Genomic DNA, 16,570 nt, shown 5'->3' on the forward strand with positions numbered 1-16,570 from the left:
CCAGGTGAATACAGGCACCCCCCTTCACTCTCCCACACACATTACACACCTTCAAACACACATACCTCCACATTATACACTTTCAAACACACATATGACATACCCCATACCTGCATACTACACACCTTCAAACACACATACCCCATACCTGCACACTACACACCTTCAAATACACATAATTCATACCTGTCCCTGTGCTGGCAGAATAACCTCAATGTTTCCCTTATATTGCGCCCATAAATCATGAATGATTTCAGTTAGTCATTAATGCCAGACATTAAAGTTTTGCATTTTGTATCCTTCAGTAAATCCAGGATAAAGCAAAAGCTGCTAGACTAAGAACCTTCTCAGTCTGCCAGAAGCATGATTTTAATCCCTCCCTGATTTTGCCTCTCCTGCGATACAAAATTGAAAGGTAAGCCTACTATTTCCTTTCCCTCCTCCATACATCACAAACTGTATTGGCCACTGAATAATGCCCAAGATCCTCAATATATAAGTAATAAAATCCTACTGCACTAACTTTTCAGTTAGCACAGTGGATTATTGCCAAGGTTTACTGTGGTAATGGTACAGAGTTCAGTACACTTATAGTGATGTTAAGGCATATTAATATTATCCCCATTGTCTAGTAGTTCACAGCACCATATTTTAAAAATTTTTTTAAAGAAAATGTCATTAAGGCGCGCGCGCACACACACACACATATATATATATATATATATATATATATATATATATATATATATATATATATACATATATACACACACACACACACATATATATATATATATATATATATATATATATATAGATATATATATTGCATCCCTGGTGGCTACTGATCCCCCTCTTTCATATTATATGTAAGGTTACCCCTGGTGTCTCGCTATACACATTATGTGTACATGCCTTTAAAGCACAAAATGAAGAGTTTACCCCTTGTTTCATGTGTTCCCCTCCCAATGTCAAGTATGAGTAAGTGATGTTAAGGCACAAGATGAAGAGTTCTTCCTGGTTTCTTGGGTCTCCCTGACAAACCCCAGTATGAGTAAGTGCCATTAAGGCACAAAATGTAGAGTTCTCACTTGTAACTTGTGTTTCTTCCTGATCCACATACTTGTAGTTTTCTCTGGTGGCTAGTGGTCTCTCTTGAACCAATGTTGCAGGCTTTGCTCATTATTCTAGAGGTATGTGGAAGTAGGACAACCATGATAACTCTCCTACCCACATGTACACACACACACACACACACACACACACACACACACACACACACACACACACACACACACACACACACACACAAACACACACACACACACACACACACACACACACACGTCCCTCTACCCACCCGATCACACACTCAAACTCAACCATTCATCAGCTCACACTAAGATTTACCTCACCCCTTCACTAACTCCCCTAGCTCTAACTTCCAGAAGTGACAGCTGGTGATTTCAAGGCAACGAGGACTGCAGGAAGTAACTGAATGAGCAGGTCTAATTGAAAAGGGGTGATGCTCTATCACAAAAGGTCAATTACCATTATTTCTGACTGAACACCAAATGTGGTCAGCCACTTTCATCCACAGGCTGCCTTAATACTCACTCATTATAGCCATTTTATAGATTATATACACCCCCATCCTTTAAACCTCTACTTTTTAAACACACCCTAACCAGCCAAGGCTCCACTAGAATAAGTGTGGAGAAAGTTAATTAATTAAGCTACATATCTTTGGGCCACTGGGGCCCAATAAGTCATAGGGTTTTGTATGCTGTTAGGTGCATCTTAAGAGATTTTAGGTGCTTTTTTAATAATCTTTTCGTCCAATAATTGTCTGAACTAAAGAAGTTTAGTCTTTTTTTCTTTCATGGAAAAAAGTTTGCATTTAAAGCTTAGCATTCAAAGCTAACAAAATAAATGCTTACAGGGATATATAAATTCAATCTGGATGTAATGTTTGCCACCCTACCTCTCCAAAAAAAAAAAAAAAGATTCATACCATCTTGTGTTAGACTGGGTTGAAAACAAAATCATAAATGTCCACAGACATACGTTATATACCTGACCGTCTGAGGGAGGAAACATAAAATCTTCAAGAAGACAGTGAGTGCATGCAGACTCCACACAAGAGGAATCACAGCAAATAATTCAACCAGAGAACCAAGTGCTGTGGGTCAGAAATGCCACTCATTGCACCACTGCGCCAATGATCACGGCTATAATGCATATCTTGCTCACAATGCCACAGCCCAGCCAACATCCCCCGCATTCAGCAGTTAAGGCCATATTTATTCACTATGTACACCTTAGGCATCAGACTGTAATAAAATAAAAAATTAATACAGATCACATGCACGCACTCACTCATGAGCACACATACGAAGTTTAGAGAGTTCTATGACTGTGACTATAACTTCAGATGTTCAAATGTGATCAAACTAATGTATAAATACTTGCTACAGAGAAACGTGCTTTCTCAGCTCACTGTTGTTGGAATCCAGTGTCCACCCACTGCAAACGTTAGCTCAAGAATCAAGGAGAAAGCTAAAGCATAATGGTGGACAGAATCAAGAAGTCATTTCTTTTAACATATAAAGATGCAAGAACAGGCTTTGCATTAGCATGATTTTTCTGAAGGTTATTAAGTCTGAAACTCATATGTCTGTCATTATTGACTGACTGCAATCACCACCCTAGGAAAAAAAAAACACATGTTACAAAGAACAGATAAGAATGAGGCAAAAATCACAGGTATTTTGCAAAATCAGGGACAGCTGAGTGCATCTATATAGTTAACATACACTAATGCACACATACACACATGCGCACACAAACTCAACTTCATCTATTTGTGTGACTGTGGCTCTACTCCAAAGAACTTAGACTTTGATCAAATAAATGAATAAGTACATAAATAATGGAGACACAAGAATGTATCTTCACAGGTCAGTGTGTCAGAATACAGTTTACAGCCCACTGAATCCCACATCCCTATGCATTTCTACCTCATAGCTCACAAATAATGGGAGACAAAGGACCAAAATCTGAAACAGATATTCATAGGTTCATAAGTGTGTTCTAGGCTAATGGCCCTGGAGCCTTTACAAGCCTAGCCCATAGGATTACACTGCTATCGTGCCACCCGACTTTAGTTCCCAGTGCCTCTGTCGAGTAGAGCCACTGGAGTGATCCCTGGGGTGAATTTTCTATCCACTCATCAAGATTTCTCTTGAAGAGGGCCAGTGAGGTGCTCTGTTTGACATGTATGGGAAGTCTATTCCATAGCACGGGCAGTCTCTGTGTTATGAACCTGTCCCTCCAGCATGTTCTGTTGATTGTGGTAATGAGGTTGTATTCTCTGGAGTGTGTAGTGCAGAGGGATTGGGATTTCTTTAGATGTAGCATTTTCAACAGAGCTGGGTCAGACATGGCTTTATAAGTCAAGCAGAGATCACCTGTAAGTAGGTGATATGAGACAGAAAATAGTTGGAGTTTTTTGAGTCTGTTCATATAGGACAAATGTTTAAGGCCTAGGATCCTTTTTGTGAGGTACTTTTGCGGTCTCTCCAGTTGTTGCAGGTGTCTAGTGAGGTACATGCCAAATGGGGTGCTGTACTCGATGATTGGTCTAATGAGGGAAGAATAGAGGGAGACAATGACCTCTTTCTTCCTGGATGCAAAACCCTTAGTAATGAGATGTGCCACATAGAAGGGCTTTCTGACCGCAGTGGCAATGTGGTGGTCAAAAGAGAGGTTGCTGTCAACCTGTGTTCCAAGATCACTCATAACGCCTTCTGTATTCAGTGGACTACAATTGATATGGTAATTCATGGGAACTGGGTTTTTTCCAAAGGGGATGAAGACACATTTTTTGGCATTGAGCTTAAGGCTATGGTTCTGACACCAGTCGTTGGTCTCAGTGAGACCTTTCTGTAGGATGTTAACATCACTTGGGGAGTTAATAATAGCTCCCAACTTGCAATCATCTGCAAACTTTATCAGCCAGAGTCCCTTTGTGTTGGCCTGGACTTCAGAGAAGTAGATACCTAACAGGAGAGGACCCAGAACCAAACCCTTTGGGACTCCACTTGTGACTGGTCAGAAGTCTGACTTGGAGTCAGCTACTTTTACACTGTGCGTTCTATTTATGAGCCAGTTTTCAACCCACCTGGTGATATAGGGGTTGATACCTAGCTTAGTGAGTTTTTCTATGATTCCTGAGTGGGGAAAGCTATCTAAGGACTTGGCCAGATCAAGGTAGGCTGTATGATCCACCTTGCCTTCATCCACAGCTCTGGTGATTAATTCAAAGAAGTCGACCAGTTTGAGCAGGCATGATCTACCCTTCACGTGGGATCCAGAGTTTGGTATCCTTGTTTATTAGGTCCATGATGGTACATTCCATAGCTTTGCATATCAGAGTCATCAGGCTAATGGGCCGATAGTTCCCAGGGTCTGTAGACACTCCTCCTTTGTGGAGAGGGATGACTGTAGCAGTGCACCATTTGGCAGGGGCAAAGCCTGAGGTGAGGCTGTGACTGAACAGGGCACACAGGTGAGGTGCCAGTTTACTCTGTAGTTCATGTAGAACACAGCCAGGGATATTGTCAGGTCCCATAGAAGCTGTATTCTTGGCCTTGGACAGTGCTGTTTTAACCAGTGCAGCAGTAATCCTGGATGCCTGGCAATCTGCTGGTACTGTGATTGGTCCTTTTGGAGGGTAAAGTTGGCACTGAATCTGTCGGCCAGTATATTGGCAATATCTGTTGGCTCAGTCTAGGAGGTACTATTGTGCAGTAGCTCAGAATAAATCTGGGTATTGCCGTGGAGATTCTTTACATAATTATAGAAGGTGTTGTGGTTGTCTTTACTATTTGCAGCAATTCTGTTTTCATAGCTAGCTTTAGAAGATTTGATGAGGGATCTCAACTTTTTGTTGAGGCTGATAAGGGAGCTTTTCCAGTCTTGGGACTTCACCTTATTCTGCATCAGTTTCCTCCTTCTATTGTAGAGTTTGTTTATGGCAGGGGACCACCAGATTGGCTTCTTTTTTTTTGGAGGAGAGTATCTTGGTTCTATTGGGTATGGCGAGATCCATGCATTTGTGTACATGTCCGTACAGTGCATTGGTGTATGATTTGGTGGTCATGCAACTATTCTCCATTTGCATGGGTGCTGTGAAGTTAGCCACCTCTGTTTTTAGGAGCCCAAAGTTAGCTTTGGAGAAGTTTTTCATGGTGGTTACCTTTGCGGGGGGGGGGGGGGGGGATTTCCAAGGTGATTAGTTTGTGGTCAGATCTAACCAGGAAGGAATTGACTACTGGTGTAGAGCAATGGTTGCCCATGGTAGTAATGACCAGGACAAGGATGTTGCTACCTCTAGTGGGGGGTAAAAATGAGCTGGTCCAGGGCATTGGAAATAATGAATTCCAGGTAACATTGGGTAAGTGTATTGGTACATAGGTTCATAGGTTCATAGGTTCATACTAGGCTATCTGCCCGAGGGCATTTACAAGCCTAGCCCATCATTTTGTGGCTTACGCCACCCCTTTAGTATGGGGAACTATACCCATTATTTTGCTGTGCCTCTTTGAGTAGTTTTCCCACTTAATGGAGGGGTAGTTGAAGTCGCCCAGTATGAGAGTGTTAGGTTGGATTTTAATATTTTCCAGGGTGCCTAGAAATATGGAGTGTGAGTCTGGGACATGGTTGGGGAGCTATAGCAGGCTACAACCTGAATTGCTGTTTTGCCTAATGTTAGTTGCACCTGAAGTATCTCTGGTGTGTTATGTTGGGCCACCAGTCTGGAGGTGTGCACATCCTTTATGAATATGGAAACACCACCGCCTTTGGAGCTTAGGTCCAAGTTCAGGGGCTGAAAGGTGTGGAATGAGTTATAGCCTGGTAGTGCAGGGGTGCTTTCTGCTGCTTTGAACCAGGACTGCTACAGCACAGATATTGATGTCCTCCATTTTATGGAGTGCTTTGAGCAAGTGCAGTTTGAGATTTAGACGTCTAGCATTGAGCAGCATGACCCTCAGATTGCATTTGTTTGTAGCTGTTACAGTGGTAATTTGGTCTTTGGAACTCCACCTAAAAAAGGCACTATAGGGGTGGCAAGAGCCTTGGCCAGTATTCGGAAGCCCAGGGGTGACAGATGCAGGCCATCTCTGGCAAAGCACCAAGGTCTGTCAATCATGTCATCCCAGGCAGACAGATACTGGATCCCCTTAGAATGACACCAGAAACTGCCAATTGTTGAAATCAGTCATTTTCTGCTCGTATTATGGTATCATTCTGGGTGATGGTAGGATGCTGCTCAGAGCTAGGCTCACACCCACCTGGGCTACATAATCCGAGAGCTCCTCCATGGCTCTTTTCATGTAGTCCAGGGAGGTACGTCTCAAGTCATTCACACCCACATGTACAATGACAGAGTCATATTTTTACCTGTTGTTGAGGGACCTGAGTGTGTGCATTATGTGCTGGATCCTGGCACCTGACAGGCAGCTGACTGTTACTTTCTCCTTATTCAACCTAGTGGGACATCAGTGTGCCTCACTATTGAGTCACCTATGATTAGTGTGTTGGGCATGCTGTTTTGCCTTAGGGGCTTTGGTTGAGTGGCACAGTGTTTAGATGTTATGTGTCTCGTGATTAGTGTTGTGCTGTGGTGGTTGAGTTTGTTTCTGCCTTGGAGGCCTCTGTTGTTTGGTTTTACTTACTTAGAAATTTGCTAGACTAGCAGGTTTTGCATCAGCATGTTTTATTCCTGAAGGCTAATCAATCTGAATACCAACTGTATGTCATTATTTAGTGGTTGTAGTCCTCATTCACTTCCCAGTAAAAAACACAGATATCAAAAATATGAGGCAAAAATCAGAGACATTCTTTGAAAGCAAGGCCAGTTGAGGCCATCTCTGCCCCCACACATTCCAGCATACATAATACACACAGCTGTAACCATCATTTAGAACCACTTGCTCAACGTATAGCATACCACAGAACATTGTGAGCAAATGAATGAAGATATACGTAATGAACAACTGCCATAGAGTAATTTATCTTCACAACTCATTGTTGTTGGAATACAATGTGCAACTCACTACAACCCCATAGACTTCTTAACCTCTTACACCAACAAGAATCAATGAGAAAGCTAAAAGCAATAACAAGTAAAGGACTAAAATCATGGACAGATGTTGCTGTTATTTCATGTACTTTGAAGTTACTAGAATGTCAGGATTTACATCAACATGCTTTTTCTGAAGGCTAAGTTCAAAACTCAAATGTCTATCATTATTTTGTGGTTGCAAACCTCATTACTTTGTAGAAAAAAACACAAATTTTACATAGAGCAGAGCAAAATGTGAAGCAAGATCAGATGATTGGATGGGAGAAAGGAAATTCACCCTGGGGATCACGTCAGTCGCCCTGCTAGACAGGGGTCCAGGGAAGTAAACAGTGTGGGAAGAAATAGCCAGGGAATTGTTACGGCTAGGCTTTTATAGGCCCTAGGGCCGATAGCCTAGTACCAACCTATGAACCTAAGAACCTATATATTCTTGCCAAAGCAGATCCAGCTGAAAAAAAACATATATGCTTTCACTCATCACTCCATCATATGTGGACATACTGATATGACCAGCAATTACATCCAGTTGTATGTATGGCTGTAAATGTACACTAAGGAACTTTGATTGTGGTCAAATGAATAAATAACTTGGGCAATTGGATAAGGAACAGGAAATTCATCCCTGATTTGGCACCTATGTCTCTAATGGACACAGGTAGCCTGTAAATGGTTCATTATAAATGGTGCCAAGGCATTAAACCATTAATGGCAACAATTGAAATCTGGCTATCTGCAGGACCTACAAGAAATTGGTACTCATTTCCAAAGTAGATGCACATAATCTAAGCAGGCAGAAAGAATAATAAACATGGCAAATGTATAGCTGTACTTCAGTAGTTTCTTTTGGCAAAAAGTCATAATATTGCTTTAAGGAAGGTTAAGGAATTTAAGATTATTGTAAATGGGCAGGGAGAGTCCAGGTTGCTGCCAGGGCATAAACAAAATGGTCATACTGACTGAGGAAATCTCAGTAATTCCTTGGTCTGGTGATTACTAACTGAACTACATCTCAGAGTTACATTTCGTCACATATCTCATATATATTTGTGATTCATAGTTATAACTAGAAAAGGTCCAAACAGATTTAGAAATAATTTTCAGTAACTAGAACAATTATAGGTTCATAGGTTCATAGGTGTGTACTAGGCTAATGGCCCTGAGGCCTTTACAAGGCCTAGCCCATAAAAGTGTCCTGGCATTGTGCCACCCATCGTTAGTTCCTAGTGCCTCTATCAAGAAGAGCTACTGGAGTGATCCCCGGGGTGAACTTTCTATTTCCCATCCACTCATCAAAATTTCGCTTGAAGAGGGCTATTGAGGTACTCTGCTTGACATGTATGGGAAGTCTATTCCAGAGCATGGTTAGACTCTGGGTTATGAATCTATCCCTCCAGCATGTTCTGTTGATTGTGGTAATGAGGTTGAGGTGTCTGGAGCGTGTGGTGCGGCAGAATTGGGATTTTTTTAGATGTAACATTTCTAACAGAGCTGGGTCAGACATGGCTTTGTAAGTCAAGCAGAGATCGTCTCTTAGTAGACGATATGAGACAGAGAATTGCTGGAGTTATTTTTTAGTCTGTACATGTTGGACATGTGTTTAAGGCCTAGAATCCTTTTCGTGTGGTACATTTGTGGCCTCTCCAGCTGTTGCAGGTGTCTAGTGAGGTACATGCCAAATGGTGCATTATACTATATGATTGGTTTAATGAGGGAAGAGAAGAGAGAAATTATGACCTCTTTCTTACTTGATGCAAAACCCTTGGGTAATGAGATGTCCACATAGAAGGACTTTCTGACCACAGTGGCAATGTGGTGGTCGAAGGAGAGGTTGCTGTCAAACTGTGTCCCCAGATCTCTTATAATGCCATCAGTGTTCAGTGGGTTCCCATTGATGTGACAATTAGTGGGAACTGAGTTTTTCCCAAAGGGGATGACAACACATTTTTTGGCATTAAGCTTAAGGCCATGATTTTGACACCAGTCATTGGTCTCAGTGAGGCCTTTCAGACACCACCTACAACTTAAATGAAGAATCATTTACCCTATATACGTACACACACATATATCATTATCTATATATAGATATATATATATATATATATATATATATATATATATATATACGTTTACAGATAGATATGGCTGCACCTAGAAATATCAGAGTACAAATACATTTTATAAGAAAACATCTATCCAAAAGGACTGAAACTCAAAATCACAAAGAAAGAAAACAAATCTATTTTTTTGCAGGCATCAAGTCATCCCTGAAGACGCCCCGACACATCCCCTTCTACTTATATATCCCAACTATGAGATAGCACAACAGTGGGGAAAAAGCAAATTCCCTGATCCCCACTGTACAGCAATATGCATGTATGAATGCTAGCAGAAGTGAGTTTCAATCACAAATGTCAGCTGTAAAAACTTCCCATATTATATATATATATATATATATATATATATATATATATATATATATATATATATATATATTATATTTATTTATTTATCTTTACATGATTAACATATGTGACATTACTCTGTTTAATGCATTTATTGCTATCTTAATGCTCCAAGAAATTTATCAAATGAAGCTTAAGTTATGTAATATGCATATATATATATATATATATATATATATATATATATATATATATATATATATATATATATACATACATATATATATATACACACACACATATAAAAACAGTTTTACATACATTGTATGCCATTCAGTCTCTGTACTGCTATTTTTAGGCCTGGTCATTAATATGATACAGAGTGGTTACAAATATAACACTTAGATAATACAATATTCAATTAAGTCTTTTAATTTCATTTATATTTCAGGTGACCTTTAGTAACATAAAAATATCACTGTTCCTCCTTATCCTTATATATTGTGTTCTAAACAGTTACAAACACCTACACAGTAAAATGCCGGCACACAGTGTATTCTTTTTACCTGTTTTTCACAAATCCACATAACACATGCATCATCACATGACAGACATGAATCCTAGTGATATAAACCAAAACATTTCAAAAGTTCTGTTTTGAGCTATTAAAACTTCACTAGTCAGTGATCGTTAACAAACAAAGCAGTGAACACTATTCTATAAACATAGCGCACTTAAATCTTAAACACTTAGCATCAGCCTGCTTGTATGTATAGATATCATTGGATATCTGTAAATCAGATGAAGACACACACTCAAATACAAACACATATATTGGGACTTACAGTAGAGGTCAGTTGAGGCCCATTTAGCTGTGCATTTAATATGGCTTCATTTACAGTGCTCCTTATTCCCAAAAGAGCAAGTTCCAGGTCATGTGACCCTGCCATGTTGTTAGTCAGCTCTTCCAGCATTAAGATGTATTCCCTCCAGTGAGCGTCCAGTTCTGCTACACTGGCCAGGCAGCCTCTCATGACATTGAGGCAATATCCAACACAGGGTCTGATCAGTGTTAGCCCATGGCAGTGCGAACAGTACTGCATCCTTACCAATGCCTTGCTGCACTCCTTTGTGAAAGTCACATGCTCTGTAGTGTTTATAACCTCAACTCCCAAATTCAAGGCCATGCTCAACAACCTGCTGGCCTGAAGTGACTTTGACAGTTCTGTTACCAACTGTTTGGAGTACTGGCCAAAGGGATTTACATCCTGCCTGGTCATCCGTAGGCATTCTATGTATTCTTCTGACAATCTGGCAATTCCTGGATTTATTACCCGACTGTAAACAACTGGGAAAAGGCTGTCCAGGAACCTAGTGATAGCGCCTTCTACTGTCACATCAGAACCCAAGATGTAGAGAGAGATGTCTGTGAAGAGTTCCTTTACTGTCTCTGTGACATCCTGTGCCATATTCCTGTAGACAGTCTCAAAAAGGGAGTCTGTGTGGTTGGCAGCAATTCGAATCAATGCTTCAAAGGCCTCTGTTTAAAAAAACAAAACAAAAAAAAAACATTTATTTTATTTACTTTTGACTGACAGTAGACACCACAGAATACAATAAAAATAATGCATGCAGTTAAGTGTGCTTTAGAGACTTTCTGTTACATGTCAAACTTAGTGTTCACCACTTCAAACTAAATTTCATCACTGTCCATTAACACAAAAGAATACTCAGCAATACAGGCCCATGACTCACCACACACACACCTCAAATGCATTTGTAAACTAAAATTGTTGTGATATATTTCTGCTGTAGAAATTAGAACAACTCAAACATCTCCGTAACACAGCAAACTTAAAACAAATTTAGCATTGAGTTTATTGTAACTGCAAGAACAGGATATCTGGTTTCCAGAGAAATACTAGTGGGGAGTGATTTTTAATTGAACATCCACTACAAACAGTTTCTCTTGGGACATTTTCTTTATTTTCTTTTACATCCCTTCTTTCTCCTTTAGGAGAGGCATGTCATTCCAGATCCAGAAACAGTATGAGGTCATATAAAATCTAAAGGACACACAAATTTGTTACAAAAGAACACAACATTTTTTGATGCATTTCTCTTTTTACTCCTTTATCTACTAGGAATGCGTTGTGTGACGAGGATGGACAGGATTAGGAATAAGTATATTAGAGGGTCAGCCCAGGTTGGAAGGTTTGGAGACAAAGCCAGAGAGGCAAAATTACGTTGGTTTGGACATGTGCTGAGGAGGGAAGCAGAGTATATTGGGAAAAAGATGCTAAGGATGAAACTACCAGGTAACAGGAAAAGCGGAAGGCCTAAGATAAGGTTTATGGATGTGGTGAGAGAGGACATGCAGGTGGTTGGTGTGACAGAGCAAGATGCAGAGGACAGGAAGAAATGGAAATAGGTGATCCGCTGTGGCGACCCCTAACGGGAGCAGCCGAAAGAAGATCTACTAGGAATGTGTTGTAATTGCAGATTTAATATAACATGCTAACCGCAACATAACACATGCAAATATTTATTCTCAAAAGAACATCCAGTGCAGCATAATAAAATAAATCTCCCCCTTTACTGCAAAAATGAAGTACTTGTTAAATGTGGGTACTACTTATAATTTCAGTCAAACTTCCAAGTCGCTTTTGGCTAGAATTACTGAGTTAACAATTTATTGTGTTTTTCTTCTCTAAAAATCATTAGGCTTACTGTTGTACTGCACGTCTGTAGAAACAAGTAACTCTCTTTGTTGTTCTCTTCAAGTTCAAGCTTTTTAAATAGACGTACGTAGTAATATGACCCCACACCCCTGAGCTGTAGAAAGAGTGGGATGGAGTAAGTGGCTGCGTGGTCAGTTCTGAGGAAAAGATGCTTATCGTTCCTTGAAAGCTGTATACGGGCAGTGTCTTAAATGAAATTAGTGTTTGTATGTTAGGATTCAGTCAGATGACTGCAGCATGAAGGTTTTATAGATTTTTATTATAGTTACTTCTTTGCTAAACCTAAAGTTTTTTTTTGTTGTTGTTTTTTTTTTTTTTTTTTTTTTTTTTTGCGTGTTCTCAACATCTGGCAGGATTTTTTTTTTTCATTGGTTTTAAACTCATTGGGGGATTCAAATGGAAATGTATTGCCAAGGGTTCAAACGACATTGTTAGAGCTCAACATCCCCCACCCTACATTTATATACAAAATCTGAATGAGCACGTAGTTGTACATACCATCTGGAAATTTGTATAAGAAGGCTAAGGCAAGTCAGGTATTTCAGTTAAATACTGACATAATAACTGCAAAATTAAAAAATAAATAAATAAAACAAGGAGCCGGACTATGTTGTGACCACCAGCGTTTACTGATGTTACCTCCTGGTAGGTCAGCTTACACCTTCAAGGCATAATTTAACATCATGATCACAGCTTATTTATACAAAATCATCTAATTAAACTCATTACATCATTAAATTCTTTAAATTGCCAGTGCAATAGTGTAAACATAATACCAACAGTTTAAACACACCAACCGTTTAAATATATAAACCACCAAATTTCCCTGAAAAAAATGAACAACAATGTTTAACTCTGAATTTAAAACACCAGGATGCAATGTATCATAATTAATAATAAATCTAGATTCCATAGACAGTAATTTTTGTTGGAAATTTATCACCAGAATAGAAAATAGGCTTGGCCAACACACTAAAAAACAAGGAAGAGTCAGAACCTCCATGAATGGTTCTTAAATGGGAAGTTACAAGACTTTCCAACTGATTATGCCTGATATCACCTAAATGTTCCATGATGCATTTTTTGGCCATCCTTTTTGTTTGGCCAATGCATCATTTGGTTGGTATACATCCACACCCAAGAATGACTACCACCCCACATGAACAACAAGTGAACCTATTCATTGTATTATATATTCTATTATTAATTTTCATGGCATTAAGGTTCTTAACTCTGGAACAAACCTTACATTTACCACAAGGAAAACATCCTGCTGCACCACTGTGTTTAGATGGCTTCCTGTTACTCAATAGTTCCCTCAAACTGAGGAACTTACTGTATGAAAAAACAACCCTGTTTGGAAAAATGTCACTAGTATCCTGCCCTTGTAAAACTATAGGCCAAAGATTATCCACCAATCTCTTTAAAATCTCTGAAAAAGGGGAAACCTAGTCACAAAAAATACTACTGCACTGGCACTTTAAAGAAATGAATGATGTAATGACTCTTTAGATGATTTTGTATAAATAAGCTGTGCTCATGATGTTCAATTATCCCTTGAAGGCGTAAGTCGAGGTACCAGGAGGTAACATCTGTAAAAATTGGTGGTCACAACATAGTGCAGCTCCTTGTTTTATTTTTTATTGCAGTTAAATACCTTTGGCTATGTTCTAAAGGAAGAATAGTAAAAACTGTACTTCACTGAATTACTCACATGAGGATTAATCAGTTAATGTACCACAAAGCCTGTCCAGTTAATCAATGTACCTGTTAAGTTAACTAGTCCATAGGTTTATACTAAGACAGCAGTGCAGCCACCATTTTAGGCTTAGCCAACAATGTATGCAAGAAGGACCTTGAAAGTGAGCCGATAGTTCAGAAGATAATGATAAGAAATAAAGTTAATGCTGGGAGACAAAGACACAAAACCTTCATCTTAGATATAATATAATACAGAGAGATTAGAAAATATGGAGGAAAAGAGAACAAGAAGGAATCGAGAACACTGAGATGTGATCATTTTTTGTTTTGCATTTAGACGTTTGTAGACAGTGACTCCTGTGATGAATTTACATCATCACAACTATTCATCTAATTGAAATTTGAATGTAGTTGTGATTTTATTTTTATTTTATTTATTTAACATTTGATTACCAGGAAAGTCTGACTGGGTCAGGAACCCATTTTCAGTGGAAGCTCGGTGAGAAAAGCTCCGAATGGTACATGAAAGTTAAGACATTGTACAAGAACAAGACAATAGCAAGTATTAAAGCAGGCATTACATGAGTAAAGAATACTAAAAAGTACAGACAGATAAATAAAATAGAAAACATGTACTAATACAATAATAAAATGCACAATACTAGATGAAAGTAAAGTGGTAGACAGACACTTTTTTTTTTTGGTAATGAGTGATGGTCAGGCAAAGGGTGAGAAAATTAGAATAAAGCATATGCTTAAAAGAATAGTGGAGAAGGATGGGAAATACTTAAGGCTGTAGAAATACATAATGTTTTTTTAGTTTCATATGATAATTGTAAGTGGTTGAAAATTCATGGTATAGGGACCTCTGGCAGTAAAAAGGAAAAGCCTTAGAGAGTGACTGGAGTTCACCTGTTGGGGAAAGAACAGGGGTAGGTTTGGTTACAAAGAAAATGTTTCTTAGGGAGTGTTTGAAGTTGTTAAAACACTGAATGGAAGTAATGTCTGTTGGAAGAGGGTTCCAGAGCTTGGCGGTAGCATGAGAGTATAGGCGCTGTCCATCTCTTTTGTTTGAAATATAGACGGTTAGCAGTATTTTGTTTTCAGAGTGGAGGCTCTGGTAGGGGTGCAGGGTTTTAGGACAGATGTGAGATCTGGACAACTTTCAGGTGTATATATCATTCTTTGTGCAGAAGACAGCTGAACTACGTTTAGGTGGTGAGTCAATGTGAGCCAGTTTAATTCTTCCAGAGCTAGATAGTGATGGGAATGGTAGGAATAGTCAGTGGCGAATTTGGCAATTTTATGGTAGCATAATCGGAGCTTGCTTTTAAGAGAAGATTGTAGATTGGTTTATAAGGGGGCTGCATATAAGAGAGAGGGAAGCAAATAAGTGTTGGCGAGGGTTTTTCTGGCAGTTTTCCAGGAATTTTTTTTTTTGTTTATAGAGTGTTCCTAGTCTGATGTGAGTTTTTTAATGCTGTTGCAGATGTGTTGTTTGAAAGTTAATTTGTTGTCCATGGTAGCACCTAGTAGCCTAGTTGTGGGAACTGTTTCTATTTCTGTGTTGTCTTTAGAGAATATTTTAAAGTCAGATGAGATTGGTTTTGCAGACAAGAACAGGAATTTTTTTTTTTTTTTTTTAGTATTTAGGAGAACCTGTGCTTCTCTCAGCCATGTGTCTATTGAGGTGAAGGTGGTTTGGGTGAGTTGCTGGAGATCTATGTTATTAGAGGTGGAAATTATGGTAGTGTCACCTGCATATTGAATAATGCAGCCAAGTGGTGATGAGGTGGGAAGGTTGTTGGTGAAAACATTGAAAAGTATGGGTCCAAGTATGGACCCCCCTATGGTACCCCAATTGTATTGTTTTGATATAGGGACAGTTTATTTTATCATTTAACACATCGTTGGCAGTTGGACAGGTAGCTTGCAAACTACTGGAGGGATGGTGGGGTGCAGTGGGATATTGTGTCAAATGCCTTTGATAAATCTAAAAGCAAGACAAAGGTGATATTACCAGAGTCAATGGATTTAGACAAAGTATCCATGAAAGAGATAAAGGCAATGGTGTTGCTGTATGATAAGCAAAAAACATGTTGGGTAGGGGTAATTAGTTTCTTTTGGGTGAAATGTTGAAGGAATCGCCTATGTATGCATTTTTCCAGGAGTTTGGAAAGAGGAGAGAGGACAGAGATTGGTTGATAATTGGATAGGTCTTTTGAGTCGCCCCCTTTATGTAATAGGATGATGATAGATTGTTCCCAGAGGTTAGGGATATTGGACTCTGCTATGTAGTGATTTATAAGGATGCGGACAGGATATGCTATGGTTTCTGCAGCGAGTTTTCAATATTCGGGAGGAGGTTGTCGGAGGAGATGGAGCATAGTTATACATTTTGAAGCACTTTCTGAATGAAGGAGGTAGGGACAGGTTTAAGAGTAAAGGGAATAGAAGTACTAGTTTGTTGAGAAGGTGAAGGGTTCTTTTTGTTTGTGTAGCAGTTATGATATAAGGGTGGAGGGGATCAGAGATGGGGCTTGATGTAGTTGGGGTAGTGGGATTTTTTAACAGTT

The 16,570-nt window shown here is 39.3% G+C and overlaps 1 protein-coding gene across 3 annotated transcripts in view; it reads right to left on the reverse strand.

Annotated features, from left to right (window-relative positions):
• The window catches only part of GPC5 (glypican 5), a 4,047,478-nt gene that overhangs the window by 2,890,869 nt on the left and 1,140,039 nt on the right, over window positions 1-16,570 (reverse strand). For all 3 annotated transcript variants that reach the window (XM_044070105.1, XM_044070104.1, XM_044070106.1), the window contains exon 3: window positions 10,398-11,092. In XM_044070105.1, the coding sequence (XP_043926040.1) occupies window positions 10,398-11,092 (695 nt within the window). The remainder of the gene's footprint in view (window positions 1-10,397; window positions 11,093-16,570) is intronic.

This window comes from Protopterus annectens, chromosome 4.part1, assembly GCF_019279795.1.
Source record: "Protopterus annectens isolate FY-2018-M chromosome 4.part1, PAN1.0, whole genome shotgun sequence".
Lineage (NCBI taxonomy): Eukaryota > Metazoa > Chordata > Ceratodontiformes > Protopteridae > Protopterus > Protopterus annectens.